Raw genomic sequence first — 27,393 nt, forward strand, 5'->3', positions numbered from 1 at the left:
ACATGTAGTTGGTTAGTCATAGAATTGATTAGACTACTACATTTCCCACGATCCTCGATGATCCCTTATATATAACATCCTAGTCTGGCGACTGGTATAGTTTTGCCGCGTTCGAGATGCATCGTACACCACACGCCCGAGTTGGAAAGGGGGAAATCCCCGAGGCACCCCCCCTTTTGATCGTATCCACTCGGGCTTCTCAGAGTCCACCGAGAGCAGTACGAATCGAAACACAAAGATGGCTGCTACCGTAGTTGACGGTAAATTGAGATGTATTTTCTTTGTATTTGTACGACGTTGATCGTTTTAATGTCGATTTGAAATGCTCTTACACAATTGATTACACCAATTTATACCTTGCAGGGTCTTGCTGTTTTTGGTTTTCGAGCCAGTTGGCTAAAAAAGGCTAATGAGTGGCCTGCTACTGCCCCTCGTGGCTCGATAAAAACGTGACATCATAGGCCAAAAGATATTATTGAAATGTAAGGCTTGCAATAACGGAGTTATGAATGACAGCGTTGTTGTAATAAAAAACACCTATTATTTCACATTGATCCAAAAAGGGAGCATGAGGGACGTGTTTTTTTAGCCTACCTTTGTTGGAAAACTGAAAAGAAATCTGTGTTGCTGCTAGTTGTTTAGTTGATAATGGCTAGGCCTACAGCTACTCAGAAAACAATATAACGTTTTTTGCATAGTGGGATAGAGACTGAAAAAGTGATGGATGATTTTAGATTGCTGTAAGGTGGGTTTCACCTCAGAGTTTTGTGTTGTTCATTCACAGCATACTACTCAAGTTGCAGTCTGTAACATACATTGTGTTTTTCTTTTTAGTCTTCCTCAACCAGAGCATGGTTGCTTTCCTTGACAAGGACAGGACCATGCCTTACCAGGGCATGGTGGCTGCCAACATACACTCTGCAGATTGCACTTGCACAGGTGAGTTATTAAGAAGCACTTCACTGTAGACATGAGCGTACTGGGTGCTGCATGTACTGTGCTGCCATTTTATTTTTTATGATTCAGATACCTGCAATATCAAGCCAACTGCACCACTGCCGGTGAATTGCAGTGAAAAAAGCATTACCCTACCTGTGAATAAGGGTTTTACCAAAAAGCAGACCCTCTTCCTCATCCACCTGATGAGGATCCACCTTGAGGTAAAGGGCGAGGGAACAGCAAAGTCCATCCATGCCCTGAACCGGCGGCTAAAGTTTGGGAAGAAGTCAAAGAAGCTGCGGAGGTGGGAGGAGATTGCTGGAAAGCTTGCCAAACAGTTCGGGGAGCACTTCCAACAGTTGAAGGTGGGGCGCAAGTGGTTCACACTGGTGGAGGCATATAAGAGAGTCAAGGACAACGTTGCGTCGACAGGAAGGGGGCCTGGCCGCTTCAAATTCTACAAAGAGATGGACGAGCTGCTTGGGGGAAACCATGACGTGGACCCACCAGTTGTCGGGAGCGATTGTGCTGGTGTGGTGGTACGCCGTCCCAATGCACTGAGGATGTCCAACAGAGCTCGCTCACCAGCGCAGCCCACCAGCTCCTCTTCCTTGTCTCCTGCTTCTTCCACAGCCAGTCCAGCTCCAGTTCGAGACCCCACCAGACCCCCGGACACCCCGAGATCGCGGAAGCGGTCCGACAGTACAAGGGACGGGGCTACCTCATCTGTGTCGCCCACCAGAGCTCCCTCACCAGCGCAGTCCACCAGCTCCTCTTCCCCATCTCCTTCTTCTTCCTCAGCCAGTCCGCCTGCAGTTCGAGACCCCACCAGAGCCTCCGACACCCCGAGTTTGCGGAAGCGGCCGAGGGAGGACGACGTCTTGTCCTACCTTGAGAGATCTGATGCTGCTGCGATGGCTGCCTCCCAGAGGCGGCACGAAGAGTCCCTGACCGAGATGAGGTCGCTGAGGGAGGATCGGAGGAAGTTCCTCCAGTTGCTCAGCAGCATGGTGGACAAGATGTGAGGCGGGCGCAACGACAACGGACACAAACCTTTAACGAAGATTTTGTCTCCTTTCTATTTCACTATTTCTACCTTCTAACTAAAGAAGACATACAATCTGCACATATGTACATTATCCTTGTTTTATTATTATAACCTTTTGTCTTGTACACATTTGAATGGTGTCTTTCTCACAGATTCTGCTTCAAAAATACATTTATTTTTTAACTCATCCAAGTCTGAGTGTGTTTGAATGTCACCCAAGTTTGTTTAGTTTCAAAGGCATCTCACTGAATTCACGCAAAGGATACCTTGCATAGTTATCACACCCATAAATAGTATGTACCATCACATCGACAAATAGTGTGAACCATGTCAATGTATAGTTGTTGCCAAAGATTTCAGAAAGGAAAAATGTGTTTCCTCACTGATTCTTGCCTCAACATTTGCAGAGGAAACTCAGAGTAAAATAACTCAGGGTCTTTGGTTTTGCCAACACCACTTACTCGTTGGTATCTCCATCTCTTGGACATCCGTCTGGGTGTTAATCACATCCTATCGAGGCACCATGGGAAAAGTTGTAGTCCCCTCCTCTGACCGGTGGCCTCTGGAGACATCGCTCCAATGACCCCCTCAAGGCCACATGTGCGTTGGAATCTGGTGGCAGACACCCTCTTCTCACAGCCTGTAGGCCATGAGACAAAAGTGGACATGATGGTCAGCAACCGAAGTATGGAGCTGTGTGCTGATGAAAGTGAGACATTAAACTTGTCAAGATATCTACCGGGACCATTTCTGGTTGGCCATGTACCACAGGAACATGAGCACCTTCTTGGCAATAAGCAGGGGAGGCAGCCTTTGGTAGTGGTCACTTTGCAGGCCAACCTCCTGAAGGTACCTTTTAAAAAAGGACCTCAAACTGGGTTCTTGGGATTCTGAAATGCAGCGGAAATATGTGACCATCATCATCCATGTCCAGAATTATCTGCCACTCGGTGCAAGACATGAGGATGATCTGATGTCTGGACCGCAGCACAGCCACAGCCCTACGAAAGGGAGAAAGAAAATGAGAGGAAAACTGATTAATATCGATAACAATTCATTCATATCAGCAACCATGTTCAGTTTTGTGATTTCTACTGCATAACAGCAAAAGGCAACGGATCTATCCATAACTGGAATTCCCCATAAACTAAAAGATTGCAGATGTGTGTCCATTGTACTTTTTGCATTAGCATGTAGATGCCCTAAATATGTTACATTCACATTCGCCAAATGGTATCTTAAGCTTCTAAAATGCATTTATATTAAAGTTGTTACAAGAAATGCGTAAGATTGTAGAAGTACAGAGCAACCCGTCGGCATCACAACAGTCAACGTCACTATTGTTTTTAGCACACCGGTAGCTATTTTGCTAGCCTTCGACTTAAAGATGCTTTAAAAATATATAACACTGCAAAAACGTCTATACACGACTTAACATACGGAAATGTGGACATACCGTTTGATTTTCTATTTTCTTATGTCTCCTCATCCCGTAGCTTTTTTAGATGAGCTACAAGCTTGCTTTCGTGTTTCAGGCAAGCGTCCAGGACTACCGAGACAGCTGCTGCCCTGATGGCGTCCATGTTCTTCCCGACTTGTTGTGTAGGGATGCCCACAAAGATAAACGGGAACGCTACAGTCTGACTCAATATCATCCCACTGCCACCTGCGTTCGCAGAAGACTGAAACGCTCCCCCATTTTTCGCTATTTTGGGGACTTATTTCAGTACCTGATAAAATGGCATAGATTACTCAGTTGACAATCATATATTTTATTTAAATAAATTAAAAACGTTTTCTGGTTCACTGGCTCTTTATATGAGCAGAACTACAATACTTATACAACCCATTTTATAATCAAATCCAGAACAGCGTGGGAAGTAAACAGCAAAACTGGGGATATAATAGATTACAAAAACACACAACAAATCTGGTGCAATCTTTATTTCACATAATTCTGATGTCCCCTAAAATCAATTGGAAACGAACAATTATTTTGTCTTAACACTATAGTGGGGCATAATTCATACCATCTATATCAAGCAACATTATAAACAATGTAGATAACAATAAGTTAGGAATTCAGTCACGCTCTTCTTTATGTTCTTTTCCCTTCAACATTTTTGTGGAAGAGCTGAGTATGGCACGACGAACATGAGTTTTCTCATCTGCAACAGTCAATTCAAAATTACAGCAAGCGATTAACATCGGTAGACAAAATAGCAGCAGATGGACAAACTAGTAGGTGAAGTAGTATAGGTTAGAATGGTGAAAAATCAATTGGGCGTTTCGGTTGTGTTTACCTGTGGTTTTACATTGAGGGAGCATTCTATGGAGCTGCTGGGTATTGTATCGAACCAGGAACTTCTGACATGTTCTGATCGTTCCTTCAGAGAAAATAAAAACATTTAGTACCCTGAACATATGATTGGCTCTTCCTAGTAAAGGCAAAGTTGCACTTCTCCGTGAACACTCAATCTCAAAGCTGGTGTAGGTCAACTTCAAAAGTTGTCAAAATAGAGCCGAAACGCAGATATGGAACCCTTCCTCCCCGCCATCATTTATCTGCCGGGCTTTTTATGGTTCCACGTTCCCGCAACGCAAAGACCACGCAGACGTGAACATTTATGGCTCTGCGTCGGGTTTTAGAAAGCAGACCAATCACAGCCCATGCTGCTGCGTTACCGCGACAGAAGGTTACGATTTTTGGGAGGAGCACGTCCGGCCTTTGCGGTGGACGCAAGGAAGGTACGCAAGGACGTAAGGGGTCTGTAACCCCCTGGGGTGGCGGGAACGTTGAACAATAAAAAGCCCTTTAGAGTTGCAAAGTGGGTGGAGCTATATTGGTGTTGAGTCAGATGTGTCAATGTAATCAAACATATATTATTACTCAACTTAAAAAAACAAAAGGCTTTGAGGTCCAATCAAACTCAATGCATAAAAAAAAAAAAGGAACTCTCAAAAGTAATGCTTATAACTTGCAAGCAAACTTTTTGATTAACCATGGAAACGTATATTTGTCTCATATTTGAGATGTCTTTTTCTTGCGAGTCCCCTCGGCTTCATTCTCACTGATCAGACTTTTGTCCATTGTGGCTGTCTTTGCGAATACGCTGCCGCCAGTCATATGTTGGCAACTTCTGACGGCTCGATCCCAGACAAAAGTGTGGTCTCACGTTGGGCGACGCGTCCCATTCAATTTGTATTGGACGCGTTATCGTCAGATAACGCCCCGTCAGATCCATGGAAAAGAGAAACAGACTAACTGGTTTTAAAATTCACTGTCAACCGTGCTGATTAACGGGTCTGATCGGGATTACATACTGCTCCACCAGAAACATCTGAATGCACAGTAGGGCGCAGATTCTAGAGATCTGATATTACTCTACTAACAGAGGTAGACTCCACCTGAATGTAGCTCTCCTCCTCCTGCAACTGAAAAGCAAGTTCAGCAAAAGATAAAAAGATCTAACAGAATGCATGCTTTAATGCAAAGCATTCCAGGCGAGAAAAGATATGAATAGCAAATTACTTCTAGACACTTTGCTGAATGTGTGCATGTTCCGCGTCTTTTCAAGCTGGACATATTCAGTCAAAAGTTATTTCAATTTTAAAAAGAGAGTAGCTAGTGTTTTTTCTGCATTAAGGTGTTCTAATCAGCGAACAGAGAGAGTGGCTGTCACGACCAAATGTTAGCGATTAGTTATGGCTGATCCAATAGTTTTAACTCCAACAGACACCCGCCTTCAATTTAGTTAAAGTTTGTCCATGGAGAGTGGCAAGATGAAATTAAGTAAGAGTCTGGTAGGACCAGGCTACCTTTAACCCATATCTGCCAGTAACAATTAGTTTAACACAGATAGCGTTGTGGGTGCATCTTAGCCTACATTTCTAAATACCATGTGGTTTTAAATATTGATGTGGAACAGGATCTATCAATCATACCACTAAAATGTAATCAAAAATATTATTTTAAAAATAAAAACCTTTGAGGGAACAATATATGTTTGAGTGATTGCTTTTGAAACTCCGCTTACCTCCGACATGCAAACAGTTGAGGAAAAAGGGGATTTTTCTTCCTTTATGTTCCACGCTGGTAACGAAAGGCAGCGCAGACCAGATGAGGCGGTAAGAACTTTTGGGGCAGCGTATAAGCATTATGCCAGTGAGTGCATTCACGTATTTGACTGGAGAAACATAAGGACATTGTCACGGATATGTATTCGCTTGAGCATGTCATGTTGCAAAAAAAGATTAAACGTAAACTGGTCCCAAATTGGGGGTTATATAAATAAAAAAAAGCAAAGGATATACCGCTCCGAATTATATGAGTCCGAATTACCTGAGAATCCAATGGAGCATTGTGCCGCTCCATAGTCACCATGCATGCTCGCCACGGCATCTTTCACTGCCGAGAAGATCGGTTTGTCTTCCAGCAACAACCGATTGGATGGGACGGAGATGTTTATTTCACACAGCAAATATCTGTAGAAATAACGACAATCACTGTGATACTACACACTTAACTTAACTGAACAGATATTCCGCGGACAGGAGGTGCGTTTACCTTGACTTTACCCGAACCATCCCAACTTCTACAGTAGAAATGTTTGGTGTTGCCTAGAAAGATGTCCCCGGAACATGCCTTCATCTTGCTGGGTTCCCACAGTACAGTATATAGCTGAGTGCTGCATGCAGAAATACATTGGAACTTTCAGATTCTTCAGTTCAATTCATTTTACATCATCTGCATTTTAGCAATGCTTTGCGCTTTCATTCAGCTGTCACTTTATTTGATTCCAACCATTTACATTTCCTTAAATGGTGTCACATTGTTCCATTTAGACTTTTGAACTTTTGTTCAAATCCCTTCACTTGTATTAAGCCATTTAACGTTTCTTTATGTGTAAATCTATGTGGCTTTATGAAAAAATATTTTCAACCTCACTTTGTAGTAGCCTACAGCACTCACTGCATTTTCTGCAGGAAATGCATTTTCTAGGTATGATTGAATTAGCGAAAAATATATTTATCAGAGGGGGCAGATGATTAAATATCGATTCTCGTAGCAGATGTAGGCATTTTTAAAATGTCTATTAATAAAATAGTTGAACCATTTACTTGTTTTTCAAAATTATACTATTTTATTTTTGTCGGTGAGTTAAATAAATATTCATAGTTAACAATAGTTCAGTTCACAGTAAGTAATATACACGATCAATAGCATAGCCATGCTTGTTAATAATGACTCGATTAAATGTGTATTCAATTGAAATTGGTAATACGTAATACATTATAAAATAAAGGCTATCTCATATTTATAGCTAACTATGCTCAAAAGTTATTTGTATTATCACAAATGTGTTTCAATATTGGATTATATAATAACCCTATACCAAGAACCCATTTCAAAGGAAATTACTGATTAGATGAGGTAACCCTCATTTCAATATTAGGCCTACTTCAATTCATGAGCATGTTGTATCTAGGTAGCTTGAGACATTAGCCCCCATTTGGATGAAGGTAAAACCAAACCAACACCACTAGTAGTAACCGGTGACACACGTAGAGATGAAAAAACATTCACCTCAAGAGCATCTCTCAGGTAACTAAGACGACCGGCCGCGTTCACAGCCAATCACAGTTGAGCTTTTGTGTCCTCTACACACATAGGCGCCATCTTGGATTTACCCGTAGCTTTTTCTGAAATCGCTAATAGCAAAAAACGCAGTTGTCTCACTTAATTCAACTCAATACCGATATGAACGGATCCAGAAAGAAAACCGCACACACTATCAAAGGACAGTCGGAAACAGCTGTAAGCCCAACTGTCAACTCAATGGACCGAAAGTCCGCCGGCGGGATGCTAAAGAAACTAATATCGCGACGTAATCAGACCGATAAATATCCTGTGATAACAGAGGATGAGCTGCGGGCGTTAGGGACAGACATATCCCCAGACCACGTCCTGGGGCTCCGTGCGGTCACCGAGGGTGTGTATCTATTAATTTAAAACCCAGCGATACTTATACAATCCATATTTGCTTATTTCTGTATGTATTTAGCTACATATTGCACTTGGATATCACTTTCAGACTATCTGTGTAAGCCCGAAGACAATGTGTACAACGTTGACTTCACCCGGTTTAAGATTCGCGACCTGGAGACGGGCACGGTGCTGTTTGAGATCGCAAAGCCACCAAACTGCGGTAGGTCTCACTACTTGTTGTTGTCTCACTGTACAGTGGATGTTGGGCAGAACCGTCAACTATGACCTCTCTGCTTCAGATCACCTGGCATATTTAAGTACTAATGTATCATCAATCTAGTGAATGCATGACGTATTATATTTATTATTAGTTAGGGTTAAATTATGATTCGAAAACATTAGACGAGTTAACGCTATTCTACCCACTTAGAAAATGAAAGTAATGGAAGTGAAATGTTCTATTTTTCTAACCATCCACCAAGCACATTTTCACATGTTGTTGTTTTACTGTGAATGAAAAAATAGACCCGTCGGAGCATGAAGACGTGGTTGGGGATGTGGACACCAGTGCTGGCCGTTTTGTCCGGTATCAATTTACCCCTGCCTTCCTTAAACTTCGCACTGTTGGTGCAACGTAAGTGACGAAAAGCTGTTTAAATAATTGAACCCAAGCTCATTTAGCTAATTTAATATAAATGTGTTTCTCAAGGCTTAACAATGGTCTCCCCTTCCCTTTTCCTCTTCAAACCCCAGTGTTGAGTTTGCAGTCGGGGACAGTCCTATTAACAGCTTCCGTATGATCGAGAGGCATTATTTCCAAGGGCGCCTCCTCAAGAACTTTGACTTTGACTTCGGATTCTGCATTCCCAATAGCTGCAATACATGCGAACACATCTACGAGTTCCCCCAGCTTCCAGAGGACCTCAGTGAGTTGGGAGTCTATACGTCTACGAGTGTTATTCTCCATTCAAACATTTATATTTATATTTTAAACTTACCTTCTTCCCCCCACTCTTTTTCACCAGTACGCCTCATGGTAGAGCACCCGTATGAAACCAGATCAGACAGCTTCTACTTTGTGGACAGCAAACTTATAATGCACAACAAGGCAGACTATGCCTACAACGGGGGTCAGTAGAGGCTGATGAGGCACAAGGGACCAGAACATGTGCATTGATGACACAGGTTTGAGGATGTGCACTCTGCAGAGATGTTGTTAGTGGCAAAGGGTTCTTTCTTACACATTCATCCCTAACATGGGAAACAGCATTCTTCCAAAATGACACCAAACTGGCTTCATAAGATGTTCATCATATGTTTATCGACGCTACAACACTGTCTAAAACGACTGAAGAACGAATGAAGAAATAGTCTTTGAGCTGTTGGATTGTTATGTTATGTATTTGACTTTACTGCTTTTTTAACTTGTTCTATAATGCATATATACAATAAGTGTCAGGAAGTAGTCTAGTCCAGGAAGTAGGTTTGATATACTCCAGTCAAACATGTTGGTAGATATCACTCTGTATGTTGATTTGACACAACCTTTAGTATGTGATTTGGCACTACCTTTTTGTATGTGGCTTGACATTACCTTTTCTACGTGGCAATTGTTAATCCCAAATGGAAGGACACAGGCATTGGCCAGGGTGTAATACAGTATTGCCAAGAATAGACTGTTGTAGTGCAGTTAATCATTAGCTATTTTAGTTATATATTTAATTTTCCATTCGTCCCTGTGCTCCACCATATGTCTAATTATGATTCACTTTGAATTGTTGATCCCTTTACTTCACCCTTTCTCTCCACCATAGCGTGGGATTCCTGTGCCTTGTGTTCCACACTGTGTATGTAAATCTGTTCAATGAAATTACTAAAACCTTTAATTCAGCAGCGTTAACCCAGCTGTATAACACAGGCTGCACCTCAACCAATAAGCTGAAGACTGTTGTTGTTTTTTCCTGTCATGTGCTCCGTTACTTATGAAATATGTATTTTAATATTTACTTTTTTAAACAAATGAATTTCCAATCAATTACTAGTGGTCTTTTTTCAATTGTTTTTGGAATATCCCTTAAAATGTGACTTTTAATTGATATGTATTATGATTGAAGGACAAACTTGTTAGAACTAGTTGCAATCACTTAGGCCATTACAATATACAAATTATATGATTAGCTATGGTCATTGGCATTAGTCTGTGCCAGCAACATTTCTGAGTTATCAGAAGCAAGTGTAGGTTCATAGTAGATTGGTTGACGTTTATTAGAATGGGCTACATAGTTATTGTTATTTTTCAATATTGATACATTCAGATTCATTCAAATCCTATGAATATATGTGGGTCCTAACTGCTTTGGTATTGTGTGTTTGCTCGTCCATAATTTTAAATCCTAAATTCATGTGTTGGATTTTTGAGGACTACCTAAAAAGCAAAAGGTACAGTTGCAATACCTTCTGTTTGTTGATGTGCCAATATAACAGAACAGACACCATTACCCAGAGTTCGTTGCGGCGAAGCAAGACAACACGTGTTTTCATCATGGCGGCCTCCGGTAAAAAAGCATTGACTGGGTCTGGTGATTCAAGTAGCAGTGAAGATGAAGATTTGGAAAAATTTAAGGAAGCGGTTTGGAATGTGGATGGTCCCAAGAACACAGGTAACCTTATATATACGTTTCGGGGGTTTGACCATGTCAAACCGTCATATGGATATTTGTCAACAACTTCTACGATAAAAGCAGTGCATTGATCAACCAGTTTCCAAATGCCTGACGCATAGTATATTTCTATGTTAAACGTGAAATGCACAAACATAATGCCAACGAATGCACTTTAGGCAACGCAGTCAGTTGCACAATATGCAGTTATTAATGGAAGTATTTCTGTGTATTTACGATGCAGGAAAAAAACATCAAGAACCCAAACCAACGCGGAGGTAAATCCACTTGTCCCCTATTCTATTTGACTGTTTTGTGTTGCATTCTGTATGCGTACAGTAACAGTTGTATCCAGTACGAAAGCTAAATACTGTCCGTTCCATGTAGAGCTACTGTTCACCTAGCTGATTTTTAAAAGCTGTTCATCTGACAAATCATACTGTTTGCAATGCTGGATCCGAGATTATTTTTATTCTGTTATAGCATTTATAGAACTACTTGTCACCTAGCTCTGTATATAATTGATGTTTTTTAATTGGCAATGCGTAATGCATGCAAAGTATTCAGTACGATTAGACTGTCGAGCTACCGGTATATAAATAGCTGCTATCACCCAGAAGCAATGAGGGTCCCCTTTGGAAAGTGTTTGCACTCACTCTCTATACATTGTTATTCGAAATAATGAAGGGAATGATGTATAGTCACATTGGGCTGTCTCCACAGGTTGATTGTGTCCGACCATCAACATGACTGTAATGAGCTGCAGGTGACACCAGAGTTTCGTGCACACGTCGCCAAAAAGTTGGAGCATATGCTTGACGGGTACATTGCTTTGATCAAATATTTTGCTCATAATGATCAACACTTTCTTATCATAAAATCATTCACGTAACACATTTTGCTCATCAGTTTTATTTCAGAGAAGCCAGCAGGAGCTGTATCTCACCAGAGCTCAAGCACGTTGGAGGATGATGATCTTGGTACGTTTTTTGCAATATGCAGTATGTTCCTTTTGTTGATAGGCTACTTGGCTTTATAACAACTGTGAAGACCATTTTTTGTCACAGGCTTCAAACTGTTTGCAACATCGAACCAAGGTCAAAGATTTGATGAACCACTATGTCCTGTGAAACGCCGGCGTGTTCCCAGCTCAAGGTAAAAAAACATTTGCGTGGAATTAACCAACAAACATGGGATTTCTACCTTAAATCTGCAGTATCGATCTCAATCCGACTTCAATTTATGTTGACATCCATTTTTATTTGCTGTGGCCGACAGCGAAAGCGACGGAGAGATGGACATGAGGATAAGGGAGGCAGTGGTGTCTGCAGATGAAGTCCTGCGACCACCAGTATGGGAGGTTACCACGAAGAAGGTTGATGTTGAGGACCCATCAGGACAGAGCAAGGAAGATAAGACTGAGTGCCCTCTGCCCAAGAAGAAGAAGAAGAAGAAAAAGAAAGCAACTGAATGTGAAGATGAAAGTGTCAGAACAGATTTTAAAGACCAAAAATGTCAAGCAGAGGAGAGCCCTACTCTCAAAAAAGGAAAAAAGCGAGATCGATTGAAGACCAAGTCTGCAAAGTCTATACCTGATAAATCTTCTCTGCAACCTGGGAAAGACGGCAGAGAGACGGCGGAGAAACAAGAGCAGGAGGGCAGTGCCCAAGGAAAGGTGAAACGGAAAAGGAGAAGAAAACGCAAAGCTGTTGACGAGAGCACAGAGGTTTAAGGGCCGCTTCTGAATGAAGTTTTTTGTAATCCTGTCAAACTGCCTCCAAATACAATAGTAGTTTTGAAGAAAAAAAAAAGTGTGCTTTTGACGTTGCGTTTCAGTAACTGAGGTTATGTCAGTGCTTGTACAAACGTTTTGGATAATGATGTTTGAGTCAGATATGTATCAATTAAGCATACCATATACCTTTATTTGTAATAAAAAATTGCATTTTCATGATTTATTTATTTTGTCTTATAAAAAAAATCAACCCACTTTTTTCTTTGTTCATTTGTGTCGTAATACAACGTGTTAAGTTTGGACGAGGGTGGACCAGTGAAAAATCCATCTACTGTGGTTGTGGCTTCATTCAGATCGTTGTGAGTTCAAAGGGGGGCTGAGCGATGCCAGGTTAATCCTGCCATGCAGGAGGCTCTACTGAGGGGAGGAGGCCATCTGCGTGGGAATGTAGGGGCTGATATTGGTCGGTGAAGGTGAGAGGAGATGAGATGCGTGGCTTTCTGTGCTCTGAGAGGCTGGGTAGAGCTCTAGGTCCTCTGTATCTGTAGAAACAAATCATTTTGGTATTCTCAATGACAGAATTTGATTTATTTAGAGCCATCCTCACTTAAGTGAATCAATTCAATCATAACCAAGAGAAAGTGAGGCTGCAAAAAAACTATTCCGATTTATTCCAAATGTGAACACAACCAGTGCCTATAAGCACAAACACGCCATTCTCATAAGCTATACCATGTTAAACCAGTCGCTACCTTGTGTGGGCGTGTTTGCCTGCAGATGCAGAGTCTCTTCTGCCATGGGGGGCTCTGATTGGTCGTCAGGATCTGCTGTTAAAAGCTGCCATTTGTGGGTGGATTATTTTCATGCAGGTCATTTAAAAGTTTAGTGTAAATGTCCACCAATACTCTGTTGGTTAAATACCTGTCGGACAGCCGCAAGGCTGGTCAAAGCCCCGAAGCTGCTGTCTGTGATCAGCATTGCTTGTGAGAGAAGGCTGGATGATGAGTAATGTGGCATGTCAGACTTGCTGTACACTGCAGTAGGGGAGAAACATTGGTTTTACATCACATACCCCTTTGCAGACATGGACATATGTATATACACTGGGTTTTTGGTAGCCATACTACTTTTTTCATATACTTGTACAGAGGCCATCTATGAAATATATGTCTTAGATCCATCAATCCCTCAACCTCTGTCTAGTGATCTATATCCCTGATCAACACTGCTCTGTGGGGCCTCTTACTGTGGCAGGGCAGTTGGGCCATGGTGGCCATGAAGGGACTGGTCCCCATGTGGCTGGGGAGCGAGTGCTGGGGAGAGGTGTGGAGCTGCTGCTGGAAGGAGATGGGCTGCAGGGTGGTGAAACTCCCTCCCATGTTGTTGATGACAGGTAAGTTCTGCGACTGAGTAGAGGTGAGCCCTGTGGGCAGAAGAAAAAGTCAAGGCTTCCCAAAGATGGAGGAGTGACTGACATTAATGACAGTATTTTTCTACGTTAACGTCTACAGAGATGGTGGAAGACTAGTTCAAGTCTGTCATTCTAGTTCTGGAAAAATCACTCCTATCTCAACCATTACCTCCTTTATCCTACCATTGATCATTTTTTTGTGTATTTCTGCACCTACATTTAAACCTTTCCTATTGTGTCCATAGTAATCATTTTCTGTGTATTGTTTTTATTTAATTCTTATTTATTAGTTACAATATAAATGTTTTATTCTCCTACTATGCTGTACTTGCTGCTGTGACATCCACATTTCCCATTAGGCATCAATGAAGTACCATTCTTAAGTTATCACTACAGTACAGTACCTGATGGCTAATCTACGGATGGGGTTGGCGCCGAGTTTTGGCATCATATACTTTACCTATGAGGAGAGAGGACTCCCCCAGGCTCATGACACTGGGCAGGGAGGCCATTATCAGACCCTGGGACGGCGCAGGCGAGGCCGACAGGTTGTGCAGCGATGTCAGTGTGCTCACCGGAGGCAGGGGGCCACTGCTAGACACCTACCACCGCAGAAGCACACAGAGCTGTGTGAGTCGCGACTGAGCTGCAGTGCTGATTGTATAGGCTGTGCGGGTGGACCGGTGGAAGTACACAGGGTGTGTTCTTACTATTTTAGAATGATGCATGTCCAGGAGTGTGTGGCTGGGCTCAAGTTGGACGGGGCTGGATCCCAAGCGCAGACCCCGATCCCCACCACCGCCGCCGCCGCCGCCCCGGACCGAACCCACGTTGTCACATTGGCTTTGTTGACTGTACTTCATTCCTGGACTAATAACTGAGAATATACCAGAAAAGACACCTGTACCAATGACATTAAACATATCAACACCAGCTATGGATACGGACCACGGTATATCTTTTATGAGTCAATCTGGTGTCATTATTTCCGGACTTCTTACCCTGGTTAGGACTGGGCGGGGGGAGGGGGTTCACGCCGCCCACTGATTGGCTGGAGTACGGGGTATCGAGGGCCAGTTTATGGCGGAAGGCCTCTTCTTTGCGGCGGTTTGCAAACCAGTTGTAGACGCGCACCTCTGTGACCAGGTTGGAGCCCAGACCGGCCAGCTGAGACGGAGAGACACCCCTCTGGATACACTCCGCCCTGAGGACATCACGATACACAAACAATCAGCAGGATCTCTTTTAAACTGAGGAAACAAAACTCAGTAAATCTGAATGGATTTATAAGGCACTTGTTGCACAAAAGTTGAAAGATTAATGTGTTTGGGAATTTTATTGTACTGTAGGGGAGATATATGAGCTATTCTTTGAGTTAAACTTGTTAGAAATGCCATAGCCATCCATCAGCTGTGAGTTCATGAACTGCTCAAAAAATTTAGATTTTAGACGGCTAATTTCTGACCAATCAGGGTGTGTTTTCTCTGATTGGTTCCGTTATCAATCGTGCTTGTCAATCCTAGATGTCTGTGATAATCACCGGTTGCACTCCTCCACTAAACCCTCTCTCTCCTCCTTGCTTGGGTTCTTCTGCCGCTCGTAGGCGTGGAACAGGATCTGTTGGGAGGCAGGCCCCCACTTGAACCGGTTTCTGCGGCCTTTCTTGGTCTCCTCTCCCTGCTCGTCCAGGGACGCAAGGCCATGGCGGGCATTGGTGAACTCTGAAAAACAAAATGGCCTTTCTTTTTATTCCTTTTATTTGTCCAAATGTGTTGATTTTTGAATAGCCGAGATTAGAGGTTGTCACTGGTTTATTTAATTTTTAATAATTGGACCTAGGCGCTGACTAAATAAAATGATAAGAAGTTGGGTCAAGGAACACAAAATTAACAAGAACAACAACAAGCAGCTGCGGTGGTACTCACGCTGGCTAATCTCACACTGCTTCTTGACGTACCAGCTGTACAGGGCAGCTCGTTTCTGGTTCTTCATTGGCGTGCCTTTGTTGAGGTGCTGGGACAGATGGGACTGGTTGAGGCCTGTGGACTCCACCACCTCCCTCTGCGGGAGGTTGTGCTGCTGCATGTAGCTCTTCACCACCTTAGCTACCCGCCACGGGTCGTTCCTACAACACGCGGACAGGGGTACAACAAGCACACCTTTAATTGAGAAACTAAACACAAAACTTCAAAATTGAACAATATTATGAAGTTAATTATATTGTTTGATGGTGATTATGTGCTGTCTTTGTTATTTTGTTTCTCAGTATATATGCTCAAAATTGCGTTGTAATCTATAGTCGTTCACCAAACTATCCTTTTACTTCCAATCTGTGTAGTGAATGGGTTTGTGGATGAGGGGAATGAGGGTAAGTGGGTGGTGGAAGTTTATTTCAATAACAAAACTTTTACGATACAACCATACACCTTCAGGTTATCAAAAGCAACCTATAGTCACGTACCGCAGTGCAAGTAAACATTGGCTTGTAACACCGACTGCTATCTAGATGAATGATCAATACATATAAACTGGTTGGGTCATCTCGCTAGATCTTCGCAGTGGGTGATGGCAGGTAGAAGCCTACGTTAAGTGTTCTGAGCCATTCACCAAGCCTGTCTTCGCCTCCACCTGGGAAAGTGCCAACTTCTTTGACGAGAGACAGCATTCTTGACTATGTCATCAGTGAGGCGTGGCCACCGACCCGGTCACGGTGGCCACAGCGAGAGGTTGGCCAGTCCCTTGTAACATCGTAGAGCAGCAAAGTTAGTGCAACCTGACACGAATCACAGCACAAAAAACGATGTCGATTTTCGGGAAACTCTTCCTCTCATCTGGGCGCTTTCAGCATTCTCTGTCAACGCTCGGTTTCGTCCTTCTCCGCCCCCTCGCCCCCCTCCTGCCAGGCAGATCTGCGCGCGGGCAGATTTGACCAGGCATTTGGGGGCGTGGCAGGAGTGCCTCTACGTAGATGATTTCCCGGAAATGTGAACAAGTGAATCGCAAACGTTGTCCCGAGTGTTTAGCGCTCTGCACATCCACCCCAGACTGTCAGCAGGGAATACGTCGAAATGCATGTACGTCATTATTTGACACTTTTGTATGGTTAAACATGACTATCAATCATTATAACAACGTAGGTCATAAAAGTCGAAAAAGCATAATAGGTCCCGTTTAAGTAAAGACACGTAAGAGCTTCCGAACCTCCGAGCTGTTTTGAAGTTGGCATATACCCCTGTCGCACGGAAGTGCGATTCTGTCGACCAATCAACGGACGGCGTGTGTAGCTCGAACTTGCCGTACGCCGAATTCGGCGACCCATCGAAAAGTGTGACCACAGGGGGCGCTGTTGCATATTTTCTGCAACATGTCATGCACGAGTTTGAAGCGTAGACATGCATGACAAAAGCATAAATAAAAATTAAGATCTCCCCCCAACCCCTTACCTTTTTATTAAAGGTGCTTAATAAATACATTTGATTTGATTTGAGTCGCATTTTCATACAATGGATAGGGTGTTTAGTGTGTTATGGCTCAATACTGCTCAGTCCGGATGACACCTACTTTTGGCGGTGGAAACGTGAGCCGTGCCGCACCTTTGCAGACTGAACTGAACCGCACCCTCCAGTAGAAATTCGCCAATAGTCACAGGGGACAAAGTAAGTGTGTGTGAGCTACTCTTCCGAAAGGAAGCAGAGGGTCTCCCCAAAGCTCATCAACCGTTGGACTGGACCTTGCATAGTGCCGGTGTAAGTACCATATCGGCTCGGCTTCAAGATCGGCTCGGGGTCCGTCGTCTGCTGATTACGTCACACAATACGCTATCTACAGCAATAAGGTTTTTTATGGCTTAAATTAAAGAGCCTGTAATGATCTTTCATTTTGAACATAGACCATTCCCAACCTATCTGTATGGATAGTTTTCTTCTAAAAACAAAACATCCCTCGGAATCATCTTGGCTGTTTCGGTCTATGCCGAAACTAGACATAGACCTACTCGGCTCACACATGTGCTCGCTGTTGCCTCGTGGTTGCTATGACTACAGCCAGAGCTACAGCACAAAACAGCCAATCACAACTGTCCGACGTACAGCCAATCACAATGTACGCCCATTCAAGCGTACAGCCAATGATATTGTGTAACTAATCAGCAGACGACGGACCCCGAGCCGATCTGGAAGCCGAGCCGATATGGTACTTACACCGGCCAAACCGTGGTTTCAACTGGTGAGAGTGCAACCAACGCATAGTCACCGCAGTGCAAGTGAACATTGGCTTGTACCGCCGACTGCTATCTAGATTAATGTGCAATAGGCCTTACGTAAACTGGCAAGCAATACAGTTAAAGTTATGCATATAAAAATGTAATAGATTGAACCTTTTACTAAAAATATTAAAAAGTATTGAATAGCGACGTCTCATCAAACAACGGCTCCAGCCTATTTTTATTTGTCTAATTTGTCTTATTAATATTGGTGTTTGAGTTGTGTTTAGTGTGTGTAAAAATGAATTATATGTCCGTGTAGCGGAGTTTCTAATGTTTAATTTGATTTGTCTATTTCTACATAATAAGGGCAGTGTTGTATGCCTTTTGCTGCGAGAGCATCACGGTCTTCCCAAATCTGGGGACCCTTGAGTTTAAGAGGTTAAATGTCACTGTGTTTGGTTAGTGTTTGCGACGACATCACGGCAGAATGTTCCGTTTGACATTATTATCTTATCATTATTAACACAACGTTTTATTGGTGAGCAGCAGGCATATGGAGAACGGAGATGCGGGGTGTCAGATCCAGGGAAAAGGTCCAACTGGCAAACTGGTTTGGAAATTCCCTCGTCACCCCATGGACCTAAAGACCCGTGCTGAATAACGGGACTGATCGGGAGGACATTCTGCTCCACCAGAAACATCTCTGAATGCACAGAAGGGTGCCCCTAGACTCCCTCTGAACGGCAACCTCCTATGTACAGTATATCAAAAAAAAAAACATCACTACTCAACGACACGGCTGCATGCATGCTATAATCTAAAGTAGTGTAGGCGAGTAAACTGGACTGGACTATTGGGCTAAGGGTTCATTAATTACTTTATAAATGCGTTTGTCTGCAAAACATTTTTATCCAACATTTTCATTGTACTGCTTTGCAGAATGTGCGTCTGAGCTGCGTCTTTCAAGTTTAGTTTGAATTTCGGCGCATGCGCACATTCGGCAAAGCAGGTCAAAAGCATCTTAAAGGTCAAATTTTGAATGAGGCAGAGGTTAATCAGACGGAATCAACGCGTATTCTTCTTATGGATTAAGTTCTGATACTAGGTTAGTCAAATCGCCCTATCATTGGCGAGAAAAAATAATTGTTGATCATCCCTTCTATAGAGTGGCAAAGTCACGCCTCTTCCGGTAGAGCCCATGGGACCTATGAAAGCGAAAAATATGAATGGGTTTCAATGGAGAGAAAGTAATTATCTTCTGGTCCCAGTCTTTATATGCCCCGGATTACACATATGTTGTTGGTGGATTTTTTCCATTTCAAGAGTTTGACTGTTTATTGTGCAGTTGTTCAGTTAGAGGCTGTCGAGGGATGTGACGTCACGCTCCCTGCGACTGGCGCGGACAAGACCGACAATCTCCCCATCGGCATAACTGAAACTCTCCACATGCCCCGTCTTATAATGGTTTTCACCTCTTTCGATGCTTTTTTCCTCCCCTTGGAAAAAAGCGGTGAAGTGGAGCAGAGAGATCGCCAAACAAGGGTGGTGGTGACTTATATCATTCGCGTCGAGAGCAGCAAGTGGCTGTAGTTCACAAAGCGGCCTCACTCAAAACCTAACATTATCAAACTTCCTTGCTTCCTTTTTTGGGTTCTTTGCATAAAAAATTATAATTTAAATCCACAAACAACATATGTGTAATCCAGGGCATATAAGGACTGGGAGCAGAAAAATAATTACTTTCTCCATTGAAACCCATTCATATTTTACGATCTCAGAGGTCCCATCGGGGTCTACCGGAAGGGGGCGGACTTACGAGCTCTATAGAGTGGCGAAGTCACGCCTCTTCCGGTAGGGCTCATGGGACCTATGAGATCGAAAAATATGAATGGGTGTCAATGGAGAGAAAATAATTATTTTCTGGTCCCGGTCTTTATATGCCCTGGATTACACATATGTTGTTTGTGGATTTAAAGGATAATTTTTCATGCAAAGAGTTCGACCGTTTATTGTGCAATTGTTCAGATAAAGGCTGTTGAGAAAACACAACGAGAAAGACTACACGGCTCGTATGTGACGTCACGCTCCCTGCGACTGGCGTGGAGAAGACCGACAATCTTCCCATCGGCATAACTGAAACTCTGCACGTGCCCCGATTTATAATGGTTTTCACCTCTTTCGATGCTTTTATCCTCCCCTTGGAAAAAGCGGTGAAGTGGGGCAGAGAGATCGCCATCTCTGTGCCGAGTTCCAAGGGCGGGTGTGGTGACGTATATCATATGCGTCGAGAGCAGCGAAGAGCTGTAGTTCACAAAGCGGCCTCACATAAAACCTAAAATTATCAAACTTCTTCACGAACATTTTTAGTTTTCTTTGCATGAAAAATTATCATTTAAATCCACAAACAACATATGTGTAATCCAGGGCATATAAAGACTGGGACCAGAAAATAATTATTTTCTCTCCATTGACACCCATTCATATTTTTCGATCTCATAGGTCCCATGAGCCCTACCGGAAGGGGCGTGACTTCGCCACTCTATTGCCAATATAGGATTCGATCGCAGCTTGGTACAAGCCTATCTATGGTACAAGCCTACTGTTAATGTTGATCGTTTTTGTAAAGTATTAATAAAACGCACATTTTATACTCTATATATTATTTTTAATTGATACTGTTATGTTATGCTAAATTCCATTAGCTAGATATAATACATTCCATGCAAGAGCGACGGCCCATCAATTCGAGGCATATTCCACTCGTTATCTTTTGGTCAACCAAGGATTCATTAATTTTCCCACATGTTGTTAATGCAACAGTTTTATTGTAACAACGTACCAATCTTCAAATATTATGGAATTGCAGTCAATGTTTCTAAAATGTTAGGGACAAACATTCACACATATACACGTACGAGCCATAAAAAAAGACCACGGCTTTTCGAGAGGAAGTAAAAGGAGCCGTGTTGACTGAGGGAGATAAGTGGAGTGAGAGCACACAGACCAAAGTCCAGCTCTCCCACAAATTACTAGTCAACACTGTTATGTGACGGCTTTATTGCTGAAGGACGGATATACTAAAACACCAGTTAGCCAAATCAATGCATGAAACATGCAAAAACGTATATCAATATTATTGCATCAAAGTCCTGTCCTTTTTTAACTTTAAATCATTCTTGATTTTGTGTTATTCTGAACTATAGTAACAATAGGTAGCCTATAGTTACTAGTATAAAGCTATTCAATCTAGGTAATAACCCACCAAAACGTTTTTTTACCTTACTTAAGTTAGTTACTTGTCAATCTGTTTCATACATAATACGAAACAGCTATTATATAAGAAAGCTACAAATAACCAAATCAATCCTTTTGCTAAGGCCTTGTGTAAACAGTCTCTGGTGAGCCCAGCCCTTTTCATTAATCTCAACCCATGCATGTATGGCTCATTTATTAAGAAATGGTCAGCGAATAATGATGAGGGTGGGTAATTAGTAACTAGAAAAGGAGGAACTGTCTTTAAATTCCCCTTCGAGGCCAGGAGGGATCGCAGAAAGAGGCACGCCGAGAGGAGGAGCAGGAGGCTGCGAGTGGAAATGACGGGAGAACTGGATAGAAGTGGATTTGCAGGGGGATTTTTATACGAAGTTATAACCCTTGCTTCTTTAATTGTACTCTTTGACTCATAACTTTGATCAGGAATATGACAAGGAAAAGTGAAAGAGTAACAGCCATTGCCTTTTCACCATTATTTTTTTGCTTTAGCCAGGCTGGGGAACGCTGTGAAAGAGCGGTAGTGGAGCCCTGCGTTCTGAGGGAGCGTGAACCGAGAAGAGGGAGACACACTTACTGTAGCAGCTGCTCCACCAGAGCCCTCTGCCTGGCCGCCTCTTCTGGGGGAAGCTGCTCCAGCTCCCGGAAGATCGGCGGCGCAAAATCTATCTCTCCCTCCGAGCTCTCTCCATCCCCCTTCTCGCCCTTGTCCCTCGCCGTCCCGTCGGGGGTCTGCCGGTCCCGCTCCAGCTCGCCCAGGGCCTGGACCAGGACTTCCCGGGACAGCCCGGAGCCCAGCAGGGCCCAGATCAGCTGCTCCTGCAAGGCGGACAGCCGGGCCCCTCCAAACGGCTCGCGCTCGCTCCTACACTTCCTCTCCTCTCCCTCCATTGCAGCAGACGGTTGATTCGTTTACCTCCAAACACACACACACACTCACACGCACACACACACGCGTCGGGCATGTGCACGGGCTAGGGCGACCACTGAGCCTCAACCTTTGGCCCCATTAGATCCGCAATCGCTGGTCAGCACCTGTTCCAAGAGAAGAAGGGAGATACTTTGGTTTATCGTAGGGTCCTCATGACTCGCCGTCTCTGGTCGTGTGTCCCTGAGCTGCCCGGGTTCGACTCCTGGAGTGGCTGTTTTGCCTCAAAGGTCAATATTTTTGTTTTACCTTCCCCTGTCTCCCCCCCACCCCCCTCCTTTCAGACAGAGAGTGAGGTGAACTTTGTTCCCGCTCCCTCACTCCCAGACCCTGGTCAAAGTGCACCGTGCAGAGTCATAAATTAATTAAAAAAGGTGTTCACAGATCACACCGAGAGCTACGAAGGCAGCAACTTATCTGTGTGTGTTTCTCGCTCTCTTTCAATCCCATTTCTGTAAGTCTTTCCCTCTCTTTCTCCATCTCCCTTTCTCTCTTTCAATCCCTCTGTCTCTCTTTCAATCCTTCTCTCACAAACATCAATCACTTTTCTAATGAAAAGTTTGTGAAAGGAGTTCACACTTAGATACAAATGTTTGCGACAATAACTCTCTCACAAGCACACACACACACACACACACACACACACACACACACACACACACACACACACACACACACACACACACACACACACACACACACACACACACACACACACACACACACACACACACACACACACACACACACACACACACACACACAATATCACACAATCTGCAGAGTTGTAATGTGCCTATTCAGGTGGACTTGACAGAGGGGAATCTCAGGACGTGATTATCGTTGTGAACCACCAGTGGGCAGTGTTGTCTACTCTATACCTCCGGCTTTGGTTGCAGCTGCAAGTCGCTCTGAAGCCAGACACAGTTCCGTTGATGTGACGTCTCCTTTGGGAAATCCATGTGGGAAATCCATTCCAACGCGTTTGAAATCCTTTCAAACACTGCATCGAGAGCGTCCGGGTTGAGTCCCGACACCCAAGAGGGATGTGACCATCGACTTGGCACCATCTTGGCACGCTAATCGTTCCTGTTTTGTCATCCCACCTGTTGATGTGCTTCCTCTTGCTGCTTGCGGCTGCTTCGCTGCATGGGTTTTTCCTTTTGGTCAACACAATACATAGAGATCCCTGATGAGTTAACTACACCCACTCTCTCTCCTTCAGAGAGACTATCTTCTGACCTTGACAGATTCATATCTCTCGGGGGCACCTTTTGGGTTGGTTAGATGTTGAGACAAAATATACCTTGCTAACTGCTCCAAATCACTGTCGAATGAGTTCCTGGATGATTGCAGCTTGCACTGTATATTTATAGTGCTGGATATTTATTTACCCCATGTATCTCTACAAGTTGAAAACATTGTCTAGGAAAGCTTAATTTCTCCTCCTCTGCTATTCGCTATCTTGCAGACATTGTGTAAGATGACTGGCAGTGGATTCAGAGACGTGTCATGAAAACGCAGGTTGGGGATAGGCCTCTCACAAGGATCCCAAGAGGCAGGCGATGGACATTTGGTATCGAACCCAGTCCCATTGGCCAGAGGCCTCTCCGCTCTTCCTCTCTCCGGTGTCCACTGTCCAGCCGAGAGAGGAAGAGGGAGGCGGGGGGGGAGAGAATGGAAGGGAGAGAAAAAGGATCATCCACACAGTGCTCCTGTGTCTCTCGGCGGCTCTCCCTGCGTCACCTGCTCTGTCACCTGCTCTCCTTTCCTCTTTGGATCACCTTGGTCCCAGGTTCAGCCCACCCGCCCCCTCCCTTCCTATTCCCCCTGGGAAGCCTGCGTTGCACTGTAGCTGGACGGGGGGGGGGACTACGACGACACAGAGCTCCCTCTATCTCCCCCCTGATACATACCACTGACCTGTAATTAAGCCCCATTGTACTATTCAGAGGGACGCTCCGCCCAAAAAGGGACAGGGGGCACTGTGCAAGAGGATTTTTCACATAGCCCCCTTGGCTTCACCTCCTCACCCCACCCTGCCACCACCCAGCCACCACCCAGCCACCCTTCAGTGTTCACACACAACGGTGATTAATGCACGTGGAGAAATGGAGGTTGATGGGGGGGCTGGTTGCAGGGAGCAAGGCAGCCGCGGCCGCTGAGCCTTGGTTCCCTTCCGCTCGGCGAGGTATTCACAGCCTGGCTGATTGTTAATGAGATAGACGCAGGGCTCCCGTATATACCGCTCATTAGCAGACCTCTGCCGCAGCAAAGCCTTTCTGGGGCTGCCAATGCTCCTGTTCTTGCTCTCTCTCTGTTGCTCCGTCTCTCTCTGTCGCTCTGTCTCTCTCCGCCTCTCTCTGTCTCTGTCTGTCTCTCGCTCTCTCTCTGTCTCTATCTTTGTTTGTCTGTATTTCTGGATCTCTCTAACTTATTATCTTGGTCTCACAGAACTCTGTCTTTCCACTTTTCTCTTTCTTATATTATCCATCTATCCATCTCTCCTTCCTGCTCTCTTCTTGCTCTCTTATTTTTCCTCTCTCTCTTGCTCCCCCAAACACACACACACACACACACACACACACACACACACACACACACACACACACACACACACACACACACACACACACACACACACACACACACACACACACACACACACACACATCCAGGCTGGTAGTCTCTGCCTGTAAGAGAGCCCTTGCCACACTGCCCCCACCCCACCCTGTTTCAACCCCATTGATCATGCATGCAGAAAGTTAACACACCCACTTTATTCCTGTTCAAATAGCCCCCTGTCCCACTTTTGGGAGCTTCATCTTTTTATGAGCCGGGCGCTTCAGACGGAGCGGACAACCCCAACAACAACATGGCCCCCTCCCTCACCCCCTCACCCCCTCACCCCCCAGCCTCTCGCCTCTGCTCCCACACACCCCCACAGTGAACATGAGCTCTGTGCTGGAGTAGTCTTCTCCTGCGCGGTAGCAGCGGTATCACCGTGAAGTTATGTGGAGAATAAAGCCAGCCACTTTGACGCTTCAGTTCTATAGTTTGTAGTAGAGTTCCTATTCTGTGGTTTGAGCGGCTCGAGCTGCATGGTGTTCCACCAGGTAGGTCACATGATGTTGAGCCAGTATTGAGAAGATTAGAAGGAGCTGGCTTTAGCCCTAATTAAATACTTACGACTTTAGAATGAATGAGCACAACGCTCAGACCTCGGGATGTCCGACACTACATCAATGTGTTGGCCATATGTTTGTGCTATACGCTGATCAAATAAGTAATAAATAAAACAGTAAACACAAGCACGTACAACACGCAAACACACACATGCACACACAAACAAACACAAACACACATTTCAACATTCTGCTGAGTGATATAACAATTCAGTTCTTGTATCACTTAGTAGAATGTTAAAGTTTATAGTTTAAGTACATGATTACCACAACAGGTATTAAGTAGCCCGATGTTTTGTGGTTTGTTCACAAATAATGTTGACACAGAAGAATGATATCCAACAAATCCCTAATTAGTTTACAACTCAAAGGCAACATATATACTACACGACGGATGCAAGTGGACTGCTAAGTAGGATGAGGAGGCACGAGGGACGAGAAGAGGTGGAGTCTCGGCCAACTCTCCTTCTTGAGTCTCGGTGCCTCTAACCCTGGGCCAAACCCCCTCCCCATCACCACGCCACTTGTTTTCACACACTGTAGATCCGACCGAAGATCCGAACATACACGGCCACATAATGGAGACGGAAGGGAGCCAGATCAGCCTGTCGTCCGCGGACTCCCCTCACGACCCCTGGTAAACTTTATTCTGCATCTTCTCAGCCTAGGAGCCTGTTATCTGCTCCTCGGCCCCACGGAGGGAGGCGATGCGCGAGCCGGAATTTTTATGAATGACGTCCTTCCTTCGGACAGAGATCCTTCTTTCGTTGACTCGTGTAAAATGTTGTGAATGGTTGTGGAATACACGTTTTAAATAGTTTTATAATGTTTATAATGTTTTATATCGGAGTAGTTATTCTAGTATTAAGAACGGTTCGTGATTTACAATCAACAAGTCGAAATGGATTAAATCCATATATATGGCACTTTCTTTTTTGTAATAAGGTGATGTTAACATGTCGTCATGTTCTTCTTCCACAGCAAAATGTTTATAGGTGGGCTCAGCTGGCAGACCACCCAAGGTAAGGCTTTCTCCACTTCTACCCCTCAGAAGACGCTGACCCGCTGCTTATTCGTTCTCTGAATATTTGGTGGGAAATCAAAGAAGTAATAGACGTGAACGTATATTAGTATGTCTCAACCTGGAGGCTACCTCTGTATGAAGGCTGGCTTGTGTGCAGAGATATCACATCGTCTATTAACGGGAGCCCATTCGAGGCTTTGGTTTCCCCTCCAAAGTTATAATGCGGATCTCTCCCCGGCTGTGGCAGCTGGTTAACAGTAGATGCTGTTTAAAAGTAGACGCTGTTCAAACAGAAGCACAATAGCCTGCCCCTTAATCCTTTTCAATAAGTGCACTCGAGATTTTTTAAAGCGGAATTACGTAATTGTATAAAGTCCGCTTGGAACAGTTGGTGATGAGCACCTGCTCAAAGTCTACAACTAGCTTTTTTCTATTCTTTTTTTTTTTTAAAGATTTAATCTCAGAGTGATGAAGTATACATAGTATAACAATGACTAAATATGTGAGTTACAGTTCTTTGTGTCTGTTGTTTAAAGTACTGGGAAGGTCAGGGTAACGCTTGGATGTGTTCTGCCTGTTCAGAGGGACTGAAGGAGTACTTCTGCAAGTACGGCGAGGTGAAGGAGTGTATGGTGATGCGGGATCCAGTTACTAAGCGCTCAAGGTGAGAGAGACACACTGGGAGAAGAGAGAGAGAGAGAGAGAGAGAGAGAGAGAGAGAGAGAGAGAGAGAGAGAGAGATTCCCAGTGTGCCTACCTAGGCTACCCTACCTCCAAAGCCTTGAAGATACGGTGCCATAGCGATGACTGCAAGTCCATCATCACATCATGGTCATCATAACAGTTGTAACAGAGTTAACTCTCCTTTCCTCCCCCGTCCTGCTGCAGAGGATTCGGGTTTGTCACCTTCGTCGATCAGGCGGGTGTGGATAAAGTTTTGGCCCAGGCCCGGCACGAGCTGGACTCGAAAACTGTGAGTTTCTCTCTTTGTGTTTTTAAG

At 44.1% G+C, this 27,393-nt stretch overlaps 6 protein-coding genes across 14 annotated transcripts in view; 4 read left to right on the plus strand and 2 right to left on the minus strand.

Moving 5' to 3' along the window:
- Nucleotides 1-72: 72 nt before the first annotated feature.
- On the plus strand, nt 73-2,174 carry LOC132458811 (uncharacterized). 3 transcript variants are annotated; one of them, XM_060053118.1, is made up of 3 exons: nt 73-260; nt 835-939; nt 1,573-2,174. In XM_060053118.1, exons 1-3 carry the CDS (start codon nt 239-241, stop codon nt 1,962-1,964), a joined length of 519 nt encoding a protein of 172 aa, XP_059909101.1. In that variant the 5' UTR covers nt 73-238; the 3' UTR covers nt 1,965-2,174. The 3 variants fall into 3 exon arrangements, with proteins under 3 accessions (XP_059909101.1, XP_059909099.1, XP_059909100.1); XM_060053116.1 differs by having other exon boundaries at nt 89-260; nt 1,027-2,174; XM_060053117.1 differs by lacking the exon at nt 73-260 and adding an exon at nt 288-745 and having other exon boundaries at nt 1,027-2,174.
- pop5 (POP5 homolog, ribonuclease P/MRP subunit) lies at nt 2,072-6,696 on the minus strand. 3 transcript variants are annotated; one of them, XM_060053137.1, is made up of 6 exons: nt 6,555-6,696; nt 6,330-6,472; nt 6,025-6,174; nt 5,396-5,422; nt 4,291-4,374; nt 3,917-4,155 (listed from the first exon to the last, which is right to left on the minus strand). In XM_060053137.1, the coding sequence occupies exons 1-6, from the start codon at nt 6,572-6,574 to the stop codon at nt 4,070-4,072; spliced, it is 510 nt and encodes a 169-aa protein (XP_059909120.1). In that variant the 5' UTR covers nt 6,575-6,696; the 3' UTR covers nt 3,917-4,069. The 3 variants fall into 3 exon arrangements, with proteins under 3 accessions (XP_059909122.1, XP_059909120.1, XP_059909121.1); XM_060053139.1 differs by lacking the exons at nt 3,917-4,155; nt 5,396-5,422 and adding an exon at nt 2,072-2,988; XM_060053138.1 differs by lacking the exon at nt 5,396-5,422.
- A 944-nt stretch (nt 6,697-7,640) lies between these two features.
- unc119.1 (unc-119 homolog 1) lies at nt 7,641-10,011 on the plus strand. Its single transcript, XM_060053133.1, has 5 exons — nt 7,641-7,980; nt 8,083-8,196; nt 8,502-8,610; nt 8,730-8,902; nt 9,002-10,011. The coding sequence occupies exons 1-5, from the start codon at nt 7,749-7,751 to the stop codon at nt 9,112-9,114; spliced, it is 741 nt and encodes a 246-aa protein (XP_059909116.1). The 5' UTR covers nt 7,641-7,748; the 3' UTR covers nt 9,115-10,011.
- Nucleotides 10,012-10,462: 451 nt separating this feature from the next.
- On the plus strand, nt 10,463-12,427 carry c6h12orf43 (chromosome 6 C12orf43 homolog). The gene is made up of 6 exons (XM_060053115.1): nt 10,463-10,636; nt 10,881-10,914; nt 11,360-11,458; nt 11,546-11,616; nt 11,704-11,791; nt 11,915-12,427. Exons 1-6 carry the CDS (start codon nt 10,519-10,521, stop codon nt 12,366-12,368), a joined length of 864 nt encoding a protein of 287 aa, XP_059909098.1. The 5' UTR covers nt 10,463-10,518; the 3' UTR covers nt 12,369-12,427.
- Nucleotides 12,428-12,536: 109 nt separating this feature from the next.
- Nucleotides 12,537-22,417, minus strand: hnf1a (HNF1 homeobox a). 2 transcript variants are annotated; one of them, XM_060053099.1, is made up of 10 exons: nt 21,834-22,417; nt 15,708-15,907; nt 15,323-15,503; nt 14,784-14,986; nt 14,493-14,659; nt 14,243-14,384; nt 13,618-13,794; nt 13,293-13,405; nt 13,124-13,208; nt 12,537-12,913 (listed from the first exon to the last, which is right to left on the minus strand). In XM_060053099.1, the coding sequence occupies exons 1-10, from the start codon at nt 22,145-22,147 to the stop codon at nt 12,786-12,788; spliced, it is 1,710 nt and encodes a 569-aa protein (XP_059909082.1). In that variant the 5' UTR covers nt 22,148-22,417; the 3' UTR covers nt 12,537-12,785. The 2 variants fall into 2 exon arrangements, with proteins under 2 accessions (XP_059909082.1, XP_059909081.1); XM_060053098.1 differs by having other exon boundaries at nt 14,493-14,683.
- A 3,363-nt stretch (nt 22,418-25,780) lies between these two features.
- The window catches only part of LOC132458813 (RNA-binding protein Musashi homolog 1), a 20,892-nt gene continuing 19,279 nt past the window's right edge, over nt 25,781-27,393 (plus strand). For all 4 annotated transcript variants that reach the window (XM_060053119.1, XM_060053121.1, XM_060053120.1 and 1 more), the window contains exons 1-4: nt 25,781-26,006; nt 26,351-26,391; nt 26,976-27,057; nt 27,282-27,366. In XM_060053119.1, coding sequence (XP_059909102.1) covers nt 25,948-26,006; nt 26,351-26,391; nt 26,976-27,057; nt 27,282-27,366 — 267 coding nt within the window. In that variant the 5' untranslated portion in view covers nt 25,781-25,947. The remainder of the gene's footprint in view (nt 26,007-26,350; nt 26,392-26,975; nt 27,058-27,281; nt 27,367-27,393) is intronic.

This window comes from Gadus macrocephalus, chromosome 6, assembly GCF_031168955.1.
Source record: "Gadus macrocephalus chromosome 6, ASM3116895v1".
NCBI classification, from domain to species: Eukaryota; Metazoa; Chordata; class Actinopteri; order Gadiformes; family Gadidae; genus Gadus; species Gadus macrocephalus.